General features: G+C 50.3%; 1 protein-coding gene across 1 annotated transcript in view; it reads right to left on the reverse strand.

Moving 5' to 3' along the window:
- Positions 1 to 16,279, reverse strand: part of LOC119972214 (cadherin-2-like) — an 87,424-nt gene that overhangs the window by 12,052 nt on the left and 59,093 nt on the right. The window contains exons 11-14 of the mRNA XM_038808581.1: positions 12,819 to 13,052; positions 10,339 to 10,572; positions 6,987 to 7,126; positions 6,699 to 6,863 (exon numbers count right to left, since the gene is read on the reverse strand). Of these exons, the coding sequence (XP_038664509.1) occupies positions 6,699 to 6,863; positions 6,987 to 7,126; positions 10,339 to 10,572; positions 12,819 to 13,052 (773 nt within the window). The remainder of the gene's footprint in view (positions 1 to 6,698; positions 6,864 to 6,986; positions 7,127 to 10,338; positions 10,573 to 12,818; positions 13,053 to 16,279) is intronic.

Consider the following 16,279-nt stretch of genomic DNA (forward strand, 5'->3'; position numbering starts at 1 on the left):
TGCGGCACTGGAGGCATTACCTGGCCGGCAGGAGATTCACCCTCCTCACTGACCAACGGTCGGTTGCCTTCATGTTCAACAACATGCAACGGGGCAAGATCAAAAACGATAAAATCTTGCGTTGGAGAATCGAGCTCTCCACCTATAATTACGAGATCTTGTATCGCCCCGGCAAGCTCAACGAGCCCCCAGATGCCCTCTCCCGAGGTACATGTGCCAGCGCACAAGTGAACCAGCTCCGTGCCTTGCACGAGAGCCGTTGCCATCCGGGGGTCACTCGGTTGTACCACCTTATCAAAGCCCGCAATCTGCCCTACTCCGTCGAGGAAGTACGGACAGTCACCAGAGACTGCCAGGTCTGTGCGGTGTGCAAGCCGCACTTCTACCAGCCGGACCGTGCGCGCCTGGAGAAAGCGTCCCACCCCTTTGAACGCCTCAGCCTGGACTTCAAAGGGCCCCTCCCCTCCACCGACCGCAACACCTACATCCTAAGTGTGGTTGATGAATTCTCTAGGTTCCCCTTCGCCATCCCATGCCCGGATATGACATCTGTCACCGTCATCAAGGCCCTGGATTCCATATTCGCCCTGTTCGGTTTCCCCGCCTACATCCACAGTGACAGGGGATCCTCATTCATGAGCGATGAGCTGCGTCAGTTCCTGCTCAGCAGGGGTATCGCCTCCGGCAGGACGACCAGCTACAACCCCCGGGGAAACGGACAGGTAGAGAGGGAGAACGGGACGGTATGGAGGGCCGTCCAGCTGGCCCTACGGTCCAGGAACCTCCCAGCCGCTCGCTGGCAGCAGGTCCTCCCTGACGCGCTCCATTCCATTCGGTCACTACTGTGCACCGCAACTAACAGTACACCCCATGAACGTGTTTTTGCCTTCCCTAGGAAGTCTACATCCGGGGTGTCGCTCCCGACGTGGCTCGCAGCTCCAGGGCCCGTCCTACTGCGTAGGCATGTCCGACTCCACAAGGCGGAACACCTGGTGGACAGGGTACGCCTGCTTCACGCAAACCCCCAGTATGCCTACGTGGAGTTCCCCGACGGCCGCCAGGACACAGTCTCGCTCAGGGACCTGGCTCCCTCGGGTGCCGATCCCACGCCCACACACCTCCCCACCCACGAGCCAATTTGTCACGGTGCCCCTTAAATGTCACTATCGTCCCTGCTTCCACCATCTCCTCCGGTAGCGAGTTCCAGGCACCCACTACCCTCTGTGTAAAAAATACCTGCCTCGTACATCTCCTCTAAACCTTGTCCCTCGCACCTTAAACCTATGCCCCCTTGTAATTGACCCCTCTACCCTGGGGAAAAGCCTCTGACTATCCACTCTGTCGATGCCCCTCATAATTATGTCGACTCTATGAGGAAGCGTTACTACGATAAAGGTGCTAGATAGATGCAAATGATCAAAAGTGAGAGTCCTGAACTCTGTAGGGCTGGGGAGAAAGGAATTGACTGCACGTCGGGAGGCGGGATGTTGCTGGTTTGTGAACCAGCATCACTTCAGAACCGTCGCGACATCTCGGCCCACGTTGGGCTCAGACGGCGACCTCACAAAAACCAAAAAAGGTGAGGAGACCCGAGGAAAGGCCGAAGCAGAAAGTCAGCAAAGTCCGAGTGGGAACGTCAGTGGTCCCGGCCCAGTGAAAATAAAATGAAATGAAATGAAATGAAAATCGCTTATCGCCACGAGTAGACTTCAATGAAGTTACTGTGAAAAGCCCCTAGTCGCCACATTCCGGCGCCTGTTCGGGGAGGCTGTTACGGGAATCGAACCGTGCTGCTGGCCTGCTTGGTCTGCTTTCAAAGCCAGCGATTTAGCCCAGTGTGCTAAACAGCCCAGAGATTCCAAAAATTCCAGAGATACAGGATTTGTAACAGGCTATGACCCCGGCTTTCAGTTGGAAAAGGTGCAACGTAGGCAGCCCATAGTTTTGGAATTTAAGAGTGTTGGTGCTTTCAGGCAGCTTCATTGTTTGCAGCGAGCGTTAGCTGGGTCGCTCACTGAGCATTCTTTATTTAAAACAAAAAAAAGTGTCATTTTGTGCAAGTTTCAGTCCAGTTATTAATAAATGAACGGCACAAAACGGTGCAAAGGCTTGGCCACAAAAAAACGTTCCTCCTTTCCCCACACTTTTTTTCTGTTGTCCCCTCTCAATTGCTCAAAATATTCCATCTAACTGGAAAAGGTCGAAAAGCAGCTCCCTTTTGATGATCTGCTCATTAACGGGCCGTCAGAATTGCATTCACTCACAGCTGCTATTTAAAATGATACATCCAACACCCATTGATAATTTGTCCATCTTTCAGCACGGTTCTGAGACAGCGCCATTAGCCCTTTCAATTCTTCAAACACTCCCATTTCCAGGACTTTGGAAATGCACAGTCATTAATTATTCTGCTTTAATAATTAAAGTGGAAGATTGGATATTTTCCACCCAGTGCCACACAAGTAATACAAGTGTCGGATCAAATAAACACCATCTCTGACACAACGCCCCAAGCACGGAATACTGCGTGCGGAGGCGAAGTGTCATCAAACGCTGGTACTCTTAAATTAGGCACACTGGAATGGACACGGCTGCACAGAATTACCAGAACGGGAACCGTGCTCCAAAATCATACAGGCAGTGGAACATTAATCACAGGGCACGCTTTCCCAAACGGTTCCCAACTTAATTAAAACATTTGTAATCTTTTGCATTTATTCTCTTCCACTAATTGGAATGTTAAATCTAAAGAAAGGGCGGCGAACCTTTCTGCCTTGCGTCAACAGAACAAAAGATAAACAAAATGCTCAGTAGGTTTTAACCCCAACAGGAACGGGCGCTAAATGAATTACAAACAGCAGCGTTAGGAGATGAATTGTGCTTTTGGTGAATTCCCCCCCCCCACCTCGCTTACAATGCATTCAGAAAATTACACATTCACCTCTAAAATCAGCAACCGCCCCACACACACACATACTGCTTCATGGTGAGATTCCATCGTATTCAATAGCCCACTCAAAATTAAATTAATCTGAGCAATAACGATGGAGCAGATGCAGCGATTTACAAGTCTCATATCTTTAAAACAAAAATCTACTTTCAACTGACCTTTGATAATGGAATTTGAAAGGGTCACTCATTAGTGACATCTTAAAACCGCAAAATAATCCATAATTCAACCAACAAAACTATTTAAAAGCCCTCATCCTGCTCGATGGTATCGTGGTGGATTGAGGAGCGTGTGTTGCACTGGTCTCCCCACCCATACCCATCGTCCCCCCCCACCCCCCCCACTACCGATTACTACACCCACCCTTACTTCCCCCCTCCTCTCACTCCTGCACCCCCCCCCCCCCCCCCTCACACACCACCACCTTTCAAATTCCGTGAAGTAAACATTTTAAAATGCAGAATCAATGCAGGCAGGGCTAATTATTCCATACGAACCCCTCGATAAAGCAGCTGTGCGCATTGAGAGAAGCCATCGTGAATTGTGTTTTATTAAATAGCTCTCTCCGGTTGAAGAAATCTTCATTAACTTCAAAAGGTCAAGTCTTTTGCGAAATCCAAAAGCTATTTAAAAGGGCTTTTTTCTTTTTTTTTTAAAATTGCAACGGCTCAATTGGCGATCAATCCCAAACGCTAAGTTAACAAATCTAACCGTTATATCACACTGCTCAGAACCTGATGGGGAAAACGGGATTGGTGGAGGTATTTAGCCGAATGTGCAGCACGGAGACAAATTATTCAACTCAACTGGTGGGTGCCAGTGTTTCAGCTCCACTCTGCACCTCTCTCACCCCATCACCATATCCCTTCCCCTTCATCTAGTTTCCCTTTCAAATTTATTCATTTTGAGATGTGGGCATCGCTGGCTAGGCCAGCATTTGTTGTCCATCCCTAACTGCCCCAGAGTAGGCGGTGGTGAGCTGCCTTCTTGAAACGCTGCAGTCCATGGGATGTAGGCACACCCACTCTGCTGTTAGGGAGGGAGTTCCAGGATGTTGCCCCAGCGACAGTGAAGGAACGGTCGATATATTTCCAAGTCAGGACGGTGAGTGACTTGGAGGGGAAACTCCAGGTGGTGGGGTTCCCAGGTATCTGCTGCTCTTGTCCTTCTAGATGGTAGTGGTCGTGGGTTTGGAAGGTGCTGCCTAAGGTTCCTTGGTGAGTTATCGCAGGGCATCTTGTAGATGGTACACACGGCTGCCACTGTGCGTCGGTGGTGGAAGGAGTGAATTTTCAAAATGGTGGATGGGGTGCCAAAGCGGACTGCTTTTGTCAAGCTTCTTGAGCTGTTGTTGGAGCTGCACTCATTCAGGCAAGTGGAGAGTATTCCATCGCACTCCTGACTTGTGGCTTGTAGATGGTGGACAGGCTTTGGGGGAGTCAGGAGGTGAGTTACTCGCCGTAGGATTCTCAGCCGCTGACCCCCCCCCCCCTGGTAGCCACAGTATTTATATGGCTGGTCCAGTTCAGTGACTGGTCACTGGTAACCCACAGGGTGAGGGATTCAGTGATGGCAATGCCCTGAATGTCACAGGGCGATGGTTAGATTCTCTCTTGTACAACGGTGAGAATGTCACTTGCTATTTATCAAGCCAAGACTCAATATTGTCCAGGTCTTGCTGCATGTGAGCATGGGTTGCTTCAGAATCTGGGGAGTGGTGAATGGTGAACATTGTGCAGTCATCATGTGCAGTCATCAGCAAACATCCCCACTTCATTAGCACTGTGGCCTCACGGCGCCGAGGTCCCAGGTTCGATCCCGGCTCTGGGTCACTGCCCGTGTGGAGTTTGCATGTTCTCCCCGTGTTTGCGTGGGTTTCGCCCCCACAGCCCAAAGATGTGCAGGGTAGGTAGATTGGCCACGCTAAATTGCCCCTTAATTGGAAAAGATGTATTGGGTACTCTAAATTTATTTTTAAAAAACATCCCCACTTCTGACCTTATGATGGAAGGAAGGTCATTGATGAAGCGGCTGAAGATGGTTGGGCCTGTGACACTACCCTCAGGAACCCCCCAATTGATTCCAGTTTTGCTAGGGCTCCTTGATGCCATACAAGCTCAGATTTGGTGACACTAATTGCAGATGATGCATTGCCCACCCATGCAGTTATGGTATCTGTATTAATGATATAGACCAGCCACCTTAATGCAGCACTGGTTACACATACTATACCATAGAGAACTCGGGCCTGAGATAGTGGGGCCGGGAACAATGTCTCCTTCACCCATCTCTGAACCCCAGTTACCAGTCACACAAACCGAGGGAACGAATGGTAGCCAGACATCCCCTCACTGCACACCCCTGGGCCCCAATGGAGAAGTGCACCTGCAATGAGAGTGCACATGCACACGTTTGGCTTCAGGTCAGTGGAAGGAGCAGAATATTTAAATGGAGAGCGACTGCATGAAACTCGCGCAGAGACGGGGAGAATGTGCAGACTCCGCACAGACAGTGACCCAAGCCGGGAATTGAACCTGGACCCTGGAGCGGTGAAGCAATTGTGCTAACCACTGTGCTACCGTGCTGCCCGTGAGGACTATATAAGGAAAGATATACTGGCGGCATTGGAGGCAGACCAGAGAAGGTTCACGAGGTTGATCCTGGGTACAGAGGGATTTTCTTATGAGAGGTTGAGCCTGTGCCCAAGGAGTTTAGAAGAATGAGAGGGGACATGTCGGATTCTCAGGGGGTTTGACAGGGTCGATGCTGAGAGGATGTTTCCTCTTGTGGGAGAGTCTAGGACCAGAGGGCAGGATCTCAGAGTAAGGGGCCGCCCATTTAAGACAAGAGACGAGGAGGAATTTCTTCTCTCAGAGAGCAGTGAACCTGTGGAATTCTTTACCGCAGAGAGCTGTAGAGGCCGGGTCATTGAGTATGTTGAAGGCTGAGAGAGACAGATTGTTAATCAGTGAGGGAATCGAGGGTTATGGGGATAAGGCGGGAAAGTGGGGTTGAGGATTGTATCAGATCGGTCATGATTGCTTTGGATGGCAGAGCAGACCAGATGGGCCAAATGGCCTACTTCTGCTCCTGGATCTTATGGTCTATTGATCCTGCTGCTGTTTGCCAAGTGTTCTGCTATGTTCCCCCACTACTGATGTCAGGCTGACTGGTCTATAATTCCCTTCCCTATTTTTTCCCCTATCTCCTTTTTTTTTTTAAATAGTGGGGTTACATTAGCTACAATCTGCAGGAACTGGTCCAGAGTCTCAAGAATCCTGGAAGATGACCACCAATGCATCCACTATTTCCAGAGCCATTTCCTTTAAGTACTCTGGGATGTAGATGATCAGGCCCTGGGGATGTATCGACCATAGACCCCATGAAACCCCCCTATTGATACTGATATTTTAGTTCCTCCCTCTCACGAAACCCTGTGTTCCCCAACATTTCTGGTACATTATGTGTGTCCTCAGAACCGATGTATGTATTTAGCTGGTCAGCCATCTGTTTGGTTCCCATTATAAATTCACCCATTTCTGACTGCCAGGGACCTACATTTATCTTCACCGATCTTTCTTTTCTTCACGTACCTATGGAAGCTTTTTCACAAGTCAGTTTTTATCAATGGTAGAGCAATTTCAATCAGGGAAGCGCCAGACCCACAGAATGGTTACCAACAAAAACAGGTGGCCCTTTGGCCCAACACGTCCCTGCTAGCCAACGCCCTGTCCTTTCCCCTTTTTACCTCATTGATGAAGTCTCCGATGTCCCCCGGGTGCGGAGCGGCCGAGCGTAGTGGGTACTGAGGTTCGGCGTGGATTGGCCGCTCGTCTACTCGCCGGATTGCCATGGGCTTTATCGAGTCGGGTTCCACGGCGTCAGGTTGCTGAAGCTGGCTGAGGTCGTAGTCCTGCGGGCAAGGACACAAGAGCGTTATCAGGTGCTGCCTTAGAACGCAGTTTTCTTTTTTAAAAAAACAGCAGGTACTTCAATCGACCACCACCTCTCCACAAAACACTTTGCCACATCTCACCTGGTCCTCCTCTCCTCCTCCCTCCTCATCGTATTTCAGTATGTTATCCCGTACGTCATCCTCGGGGTCGATCAGCAACTGCTTGGCCTGGCGCTCCTTGTCACGTCTCTTCATCCAGATGACAAACAGCAAGACCAGGACTAGAAGGAAAGAAAGAACTTGCATTTGTAATCATCTTTCCTGGTGTCACAAGTAGGCTTACATTAACACTGCAATGAAGTTACTGTGTATAGCCCCTAGTCGCCACACTCCAGCGCCTGTTCAAAACCTCAGGGCATCCCGAAGCGATTTACAGCCAATGCAGTACTTTGGATTGCAGCCCCTGTTGTAACGTCGGAATTTGTGCACAGCAAGCTCCCACATACAGCGCTGCGATAGTGGTCAGATCATCTGCTCTGGTGACGTCTGCTATGGGGTAATGGTCAACGGAGCCTGGCTAACCCCTCTGCCCTTCTTCAAAATAGCACTGCTGGATCCTGTATAACCAGTCGAGAAGGCAGACGGGTCCTTGACCCCCATCTGCAAAATGGCACCTGTGGTCTGGGTTTTGACCCACAGCTAATGGAATCTGAGCCAGGGCTGTATGTCACACGGCAGGCAGTCGGGAGAGGGTGGATGGCAACCAAAGGGCCAGGTCTCCATGCACCAGCCCTTCCTACGCTCGGTGATCAGCCAATATTAAGATGCTTGGGCGGCACAGTGGGTTGATTCCAGCCTCGGGTCACTGCCTGTGTGGAGTCTGCATGTTCTCCCCGTGCGTTTCCTCCGGGTGCTCCCGTTTCCTCCCACAATCCGAAGATGTTCAGGTGAGGCGGATTGGCCGTGGTAAATTGCCCCCTCAGGGTGAAGTTTCAGGAATAGGGTGGGGGATTGGGCCTAGGTAGGGTGGTACTTCGAAGGGACGATGCAGACTCGATGGGCTGAATGCCCTCCTTCTGCACTGTAGGGATTCTATGAACTTCATCTAGAGGAAAGGCATAGCAAATAATTAAAAAGGCTCAATGGGTGTTTATCTATCGGGGAATGGAATATAAAAGGGGCAAGTTACAGTACAGCTGTGTAAAGTTCCAGTCGTACCCCACTTCAAATTCTGCCTACTTTGCTGGTCACCATTACAAAGATTCAGCGGAACGATTGTTGGAGCTGATTTTTTGTTTTTGAAGAGAAGGGCAAGAGGAGATTTGATAGGAGGCGCCCAAAACCACGAGGGGTTTAGAGAGAGAGCAGGTAGAACATAGTGCAGAAAGTGGTCATTCGGCCCATCAAGTCTGCACCGACCCACTTAAGCCCTCACTTCTACCCTATCCCCACCCAATCCCCATAATCCCTCCTAACCATTTTGTACACCAAGGGCAATTTATCATGGCCAATCCACCTAACCTGCACTTTTTTGGACTGTGGGAGGAAACTGGAGCACCCGGAGGAAACCCACGCACACACGGGGATAACGTGCAGACTCTGCACAGACAGTGACCAAGCCGGGAATCGAACCTGGGACCCTGGAGCTGTGAAGCCACAGTGCTAGCCACATGTGCTACCCCGATAGGCAGGGAGAAACCGCTCCCATTGATGGCAGGGTCGAGAATGAGAGGACACAAGACGTAAGTGAGGGTGCTCCTTCAGAGGGCCGGTGCATGCTCGATGGGCTGACTGGCCTCCTTCTGCACTGTAGGGATTCTATCAGTCAATGTCAGGCAGCACTGCTGCAGGGGGAAGATGGTCATAAACCGGAGGATTCCGCCAGAGAATTCCGCTGAATGCATTTGGGGAGGGCAGTCAAAGCAAAGGAATATTCAATAAAAGGGAAGATATTGAGAGGGGTTGAGAAAGTGGGACACCTTGGAGTGCATGTCCTTGAAGATGGGCAAGGTGGTCAAGAAGGCATCTGGAATGTGTTCCTTTATTGGGCGAAGTGTTGAATACAAAGGAAGGGATGTAATGCTAGAACTATATAAAACTCTGGTGAGGCCACAGCTGGGGTATTGTGCACAGTTCTGGTCATCACATTGCAGGAAGGACATCATTTCTCTGGAGGGAGCGCAGAGGTGATTTACTAGAATGTTACCAGGGCTTGAGAATTGCAGTTTATGAGGAGAGATTGGATAGGCTGGAGTTGTTTTCTTTCAATCAGAGGAGGCGGAGGAGTGACCTATTTGAGGTTTGCAAAATTATGAGGGACCTAGACAGGGTGGACTGAAAAGACATGTTTCCCGCTCGTTGTGGGGTCAATTACCAGGGGGCACAGATTTAAGATGATTGGTAGAAGGATTAGAGGGGACACGAGGAAAAACCTGCACCCAGAAGGTGGTGGGTGTCTGGAATTCACGGCCTAAATTGGTGGTTGAGGCGGAAACGCTCAACTCATTTAGAAAGGTGCCTGGATCTACATCAGCGCTGGAACCTGCAAGGCAACGGACCACAGGATCAAAGTGGGATTAGAACAGACGGCTAGTTCGTTTTGGCTGACGCAGGCATGATCCCAGACTCTGCTCAAGGACAATTAGGGATGGGCAGCAAATGCCAGCGATGCCCACATTGCAGGAAAGAAAGAAAGAAAGAAAAAATAAAGTACTTCTTCACACAAAAAAGGGGAAGTGGAAATCAGGAACTCACTCCCCCCGTGCTGAGGTTGCTAAGTTTTTGTTGGGTTAGGTTGTTAAGGGATATGGAATCAAGGAGGGGTAGATGGGAGCAACTCACCCGCGATCTAACTGCACGTTATTGGGCAAGTGTTACAGCGCAGACGGTCACGTCGATGATACTCCTGCCCTGAACCAACGTCCATCTCTTTGTTTAACACCCACAGCATTGTTACAGCACAGGAGGCCATTCGGCCCCGCCTGCCTGTGCCGGCTCGCTGAACAAGTAACTCACCCAGTGCCATTCCCCGTAACCCAGCACATTCCTCCTTTTCGGATAACTGTCTGATTCTTCTCCGAATGCTTTGATTGAACAAACATTTTGACACGTTCTTCAATACGCACCCCCCCCCCAGCCTCGCGTCTATCTAGCTTCCTCTTAAATACATCTACACGTGATTCACCTCAAGCACCTCGTTGTCACTCTCTGGGGGAAACAAACTCCCCTCAGTTTCCCCGTGGGATTGAAAGGCGGCACAGACTCGAGGAGGCTCCACCGACAGTTCCACATTACCGAGTCACAACAGTCAGCATTCGAATTCCCGCCCACACAGCTACGCTCGGGTCCTCCATATTGATGAACAGTTGGTGACAATTCAGGCCTCATTTAACTGCCGGCGGCCTGCTCTCAAGGACACCATCACTTCGACGAGGCGGAGAGCGCCAAACCTAAACGAGAACAACTGAACGACAATGGGTCCCCGGCTACTTACTGAGCAATATGATGATGCACAGGAGGATTGCAATGATTGCCCCAGTTCCCAAGCCAGCTGCGACGATTGCCTGAACCGAAGTGCAGTCGCCATTTTCGTCACACGGACAGACCTTGACGAGCAGCACGGAGGTCGCGGACAGGGGAGGATTCCCCGAGTCCATAATCATTATCGGAACTTCATAGATGCCATCATCGAGGATTCCGATCTTCAGGCTCAGCTGCGCATCATCGCCTAATTTTAAAAAATAGCAGGGAGTTACGAGAAAAGCCAACAAACATGCACTTTTTTCACAAAACTATTACGGGACAGGGGAAGGGCGAGAGACACGAATTATCCATTGTAACTTTATTTCAATTTTTACATTCTCGCGTAACACAGTTAACAGAGTTACACACGGTCAGGTGCTTCACAGGAGTGCCATCACATAGATCGTGACATAGATCATAAGGAGGTGGCCAAAAACCTGATAAAGGAGCCTGTTTCAAGGAGAGTTCGAATGGGAGGAGAGAGAATGGTAGAAGCTCAGGAGCGGAGGGCCCAGGCAGCTGGAGGCAGGGTCGCCACTGTTGGAGCGATCTCTCAAACCCAGTAACGGTGAGGATAAGCAGAAGCTCCACTGTAACGATATTGATGGAGGGATTAAGTATCGACCTGGACACGGTGCACAATTCCAGTACTGTTTTTCGAAAGAATGTTCCGGCACCTTTTACATAGGGTCTCGGCTTCATGTCTGGTCCGAGCGACGGCACATCCGACACGGCAGCGCAGTCCTGGGGCGAGGGGGTCGGTGTGGACTTCTACGCTCAAGGTCTGGTGCAGAATGGGAACCTGGAACCTTGCGACTCATAGCAACAAAGGACTTGGGAGCAGAGTAGGCCATCGGGCCCATCAAGCCTGCTCTGTCATTCAATAAGGTCTGGCTGTGGTCCCAACTTCACCTTCTTGCCTGACCCCATAACCCTAGACTCCCTCGCCCACCAAAAACCTACCTAACTTGACCTTGAATAAGGTCACCCTCCACTGCTTTCTGCAGAAGCTAATTCCACATTCGGGCGACTCAGTAAGAAAAAAACATCATCTCCATCCGAAATGGGAAGCCTCTCATTTTAAACCGGGTCCCCTAGTTCTAGTCTACCCCACACGTGAAAACATCCTCTGGGTATCCACCCTGTTAAACCCCCTCAGGGTCGCAACACGTTTCCGTAAGTTCACTCATTCTGGGTATAGGTTCAACCAGCTCAACATTTCCCCTGGGTCTGTACTCGTTGGCAGTTTAGAAGGATGAGGGGGCATCTCAGAGCAGCACAGTAGCACAGTGGTTAGCACAGTTGCTTCACAGCGCCAGGGTCTCCGGTTCGATTCCCGGCTTGGGTCACTGTCTGTGCGGAGTCTGCACCTTCTCCCTTTGCCAGCGCTGGTTTCCTCCGGGTGCTCCGGTTTCCTCCCACAGACCAAAGATGTGCAGGTTAGGTGGATTGGCCATGATAAACTACCCCTTAGTGTCCAAAAAAGGTTAGGTGGGGTTGCTGGGTTACAAGGATAGGGTGGAGGTGTGGGCTTAGGTAGGGTGCTTTTTCCAAGGGCCAGTGCATACTCGATGGGCCGAGTGGCCTCCTTGTGCACTGTACATTCTATGATTCTCTCAAACGTACAGGATACTAGGAGGCCTGGATAGAGTGGACGTGGAGAGGATGCTTCCACTTGTCGGAAAAACTAGAACCAGAGGACACAGTCTCAGACTAAAGGGACGATCCTTTAAAACAGAGATGAGGAGGAATTTCTTCAGCCAGAGGGTGGTGAATCTGTGGAACTCTGCCGCAGAAGGCTGTAGAGGCCGAATGGCTGAGTGGCTTTAACACAGAGATAGATAGGTTCTTGATCAATAAGGGATCAGGGGTTATGGGGAGAAGGCAGGAGAATGGGGATGAGAAAATATTAGCCACGGTTGAATGGTGGAGCAGACTCGATGGGCCGAGTGGCCTAATTCTGCTCCTATGTCGTATGGTCTAAACAATACCTCCATCCCCGGAATTAATTGCGTGAACATCTTTAAACGCACTCACGGCTTTTTTTCAGACAAAACTGTACACCAGTGTTCCAGCTGTGGTCTGAGGGGGAGACAGAGGGACACAGTAAAATGCAGCAACACAGTCTGAGCGAGGTTTAAACAGAGGCCCGGCTACTTTCTCAGGTGGCTGGAGGAAGATCCCATGGCCACAATGAAGAGGTGGAGCGGGGGAGTTCTCACTGGTGTCCTGTCCAATATTTATCCCTCAAACGATTAAGATCACAAAATAAACCAGCCGGTCACATTGCTGCCGCACGACATTGAAACACTAGACTGCTGGGAACGCTCCGCGAGAGAGTGGTTCTGAAAGGTGCTATGCAAATGCAAGTCGCTCTTCCCCCCCCCGCCCGACAGAGAAAGCGCGCTCGTTATTTGCTACCGAAGTAGCCGAGGGTTTGGTTTGCCTCACCGCTCAGTCGGGTTATGCTCCAGTTCTTTCTCACATCAGCTGGGCTGTCGGGGAGTTCAAAGGCAAAGGGCCCGGTGTTTGGGTCGATGTCTGTGTCGATGGCGCTGATGTTAACGGCATTGGGGTCGGGCTTCTCGCAGATGGAGACCTCTTGGGGGAACACCTCAGGGGCATTGTCGTTGACGTCGAGCAGGAGGATTTGCAGGGTGCCCGTCCCACTGGCAGGTGGGATACCTGTACAAAACAGAGGGAAGGGGGGGGGGGGTTATTAGCACACCCAATCTCCTTTACAAATGGTACACTCCCGATGTTGGCCAATTTAAAACAGAGGGACATCAGGCATCCATTTGGCGTTAGACAGAATAGTCGTTCCCAAAACATTGCAAGGAACCCTTTTGAACACACGCACACACATCAAGCAGCATCTTCTTATCCAGGAGTCCATATTCACATAACTCAGCAAGTGTTAAAGTAAATCACACAAGCAGGACTCACACCAGATGGCCGGGTACCCGAGGAATAATACTCCACAGACAAGTTAAATCATCCATCTTTGTCCCGAGGAGTGTTAATGTTTCTTGTACCATATGTGATTACACTCCCATCAAAATGAATTGCTGGCATGAAATCACCACATCACTTTCAATGATTCGTCCTTGAACGCATCGTTCAAAAGGAGATTGTGCAGGGAAGGACCAACCATAATAAACCCACAGCACAACACAGTCTAAATGCCCATCCCCACTCACACTGTCTCCAATCGCACCGGTACCAATCTGTAAAGAAATGTAGAGCACGGTTAAACCCTTCATTAACTTGGTCAACCAGACAACTTTCCCGATGTGGGTTAGATTTTAAAAATGAGACGAAGGCAGAGAGAGATTTATGTCGAGCTCTGAGCAATACTCAAGTGTGCACCACCCCCACAAGTGTGCAACACCAATCCAATCTTAAGATGATTCTATACAAGAAGTAAAAAGTGCAGAGAATACCGGAAGTCTGCAGAGAGATTTGGATAGATTAAGTGAATGGGCTAGGGTCTGGCAGATGGAATACAATGTTGACAAATGAGGTTATCCATTTTAGTAGGAAACCACACAACCCTGCCATGGCAATCTCTGCAAGACGTGCCAGATCATTGACACGGATACCATCATTGGTTACCATCAGGGGCTGGTTTAGCTCACTGGGCTAAATCGCTGGCTTTGAAAGCAGACCAAGGCAGGCCAGCAGCACGGTTCGATTCCCGTACCAGCCTCCCCTGACAGGCGCCGGAATGTGGCGACTAGGAGCTTTTCACAGTAACTTCATTGAAGCCTACTCGTGACAATAAGCAATTTTCATTTTTCATTACACGTGAGAACACCACCCACCAGGTACGCGGCACATACTCGTGCGACTCGACCAATGTAGTCTACCTCTTACGCTGCAGGAAAGGATGTCCCGAAGCGTGGTACATTGGCGAGACCATGCAGACACTGCGACAACGAATAAACGGGCATCGTGCGACAATCACCAGGCAGGAATGTTCCCTTCCAGTCGGGGAACACTTCAGCAGCCAAGGGCATTCAGCCTCTGATCTCCGGGTAAGCGTTCTCCAAGGCGGCCTTCAGGACGCACGACAACGCAGAATCGCCGAGCAGAAACTTATAGCCAAGTTCCGCACACATGAGTGCGGCCTCAACCGGGACCTGGGATTCATGTCGCATTACATTCACCCCCCACCATCTGGCCTGGGCTTGCGAAATCCTACCAACCGTCCTGGCTTGAGACAATTCACACCTCTTTAACCTGGGGTTACCCCATCTCTGTATCGGTAAAGATTCAATTTCCTGCAAATGCTCGCATTCTAACCATTGTCTGGCATCTTTAAATGTGTCTATATTTATGTTTCTGGAACAAACCTCTTCATTCACCTGAGGAAGGAGCAGTGCTCCGAAAGCTACTGTTTGAAACAAACCTGTTGGACTTTAACCTGGTGTTGTAAGACTTCTTACTGTGCTCACCCCAGTCCAACGCCGGCATCTCCACATCATGACTGTGCATCAGTGCAGAGGGGGTGAATGTTTAAAATGGCGGATGGAGCGTCCGTCAAATGGATTGCTTTCTCCTGAATGATGTCAAGCTGGGGTACTGCAGTTCAGGACAAGTAGGGATCATCCCATCGCACTCCCTTAAACACTGGAACGGGGAATGGGAGTAGACCATATGGCATCTCTAGTCTGCTCCACTATTCAATAAGACAATGACCGATCTTCATTCACATTTCCACTTCCTCAGTGGATTCAATATCGTTCTATTCCTCTGGAGTCCAAGAGTGCGAGCCTCTGCTGGTCAGCACAAACCCAAAGCATACTATTGATAGTCATGGTGGCCATTGCTTTCTTTGAGGGCGGGGGCACGAGAGTAATTGAGGTGCAATTTCCATGAGTCGGGAGAACACAACGGGAACTTTCTTGCTATCGAGAGGGAGGTGCACTGGCTCCTGACTGGGACAGCGAGCACATCATTTCAAATGTCTACATGGTTATTGTGACCTCCCGGACTCGAGGCCATGGCGGAGGAGGTTGGAGAGGATTCCTCCCAACCATCAGCCCCTTCCCTTCTCTTCTGGCTCTGCTTTTGTTTTTCAAGATGCTCGCATCTCCCGGGATACGACGTGGTTGCCGGAATAAGGAAGACGCCGTGGGGCGGATTGGAGGTAGTGTCCAGTCGTCATTCACCAGTTGCCGTGGCTTGGGGCAAGCCAACGGGGTTGACGTGACTGGCTGGCTCACACAAACTCCTATCAGGAGCAGGAGCATCCAAAACGATTTTGGGTCCCTACCACTACCTCTACCTCCCCCCCCCCCGGGTCGCTGCTTAAAAATAAGGGGTCACTCATTTAAGACAGAGATGTGTGGAGCTTATTCGCTCAGAGGGTCTAAGTCCATGGAACTCTCTTCCACAGAGAGTGGTAGTAGAGGCAGGGAAGCGGAATATTTTCCAGGCAGATCCAGATAAGATTCTTGATTAACAAGGGGGGGGGGGGTGAGGAGGGTTGAAGGTTACAATCAGATCAGCCACGATCTTATTGAATGGCGGAGTAGGCTCGAGGGGCAGGATGGCCTCCTCCTGACCCTACTGCATATGTTTGTGTGCATCTCTGCGCCAGACTAGTTCCGCGAGGGCTCATCTTGAGGCCAGTTAACGACAAGGTTCCTCTGGCGAATGGCCATTAATCACTGACTTCATTGGGAAGGGTAATGGGGGGGGTGGGGGGGGGGGTGCAGAATGGAGGCAGGCCAGTGGTTTGGCAAAAATCTATTTCTACTCATGAGAGTTACGGTGACTGCGACCAGCTGAACTTCAGACAAGCGAAGAGAAGGACCGAGTGTTGTGAAACAAAGAAAAATATGTTATGTTCCCTCAAAAATGCAAGGTTGCTCACCACAGTTTACAAATATTGCACACTCAAGTGA

The sequence above is a fragment of the Scyliorhinus canicula genome, chromosome 10, assembly GCF_902713615.1.
Source record: "Scyliorhinus canicula chromosome 10, sScyCan1.1, whole genome shotgun sequence".
Taxonomy (NCBI): Eukaryota; Metazoa; Chordata; class Chondrichthyes; order Carcharhiniformes; family Scyliorhinidae; genus Scyliorhinus; species Scyliorhinus canicula.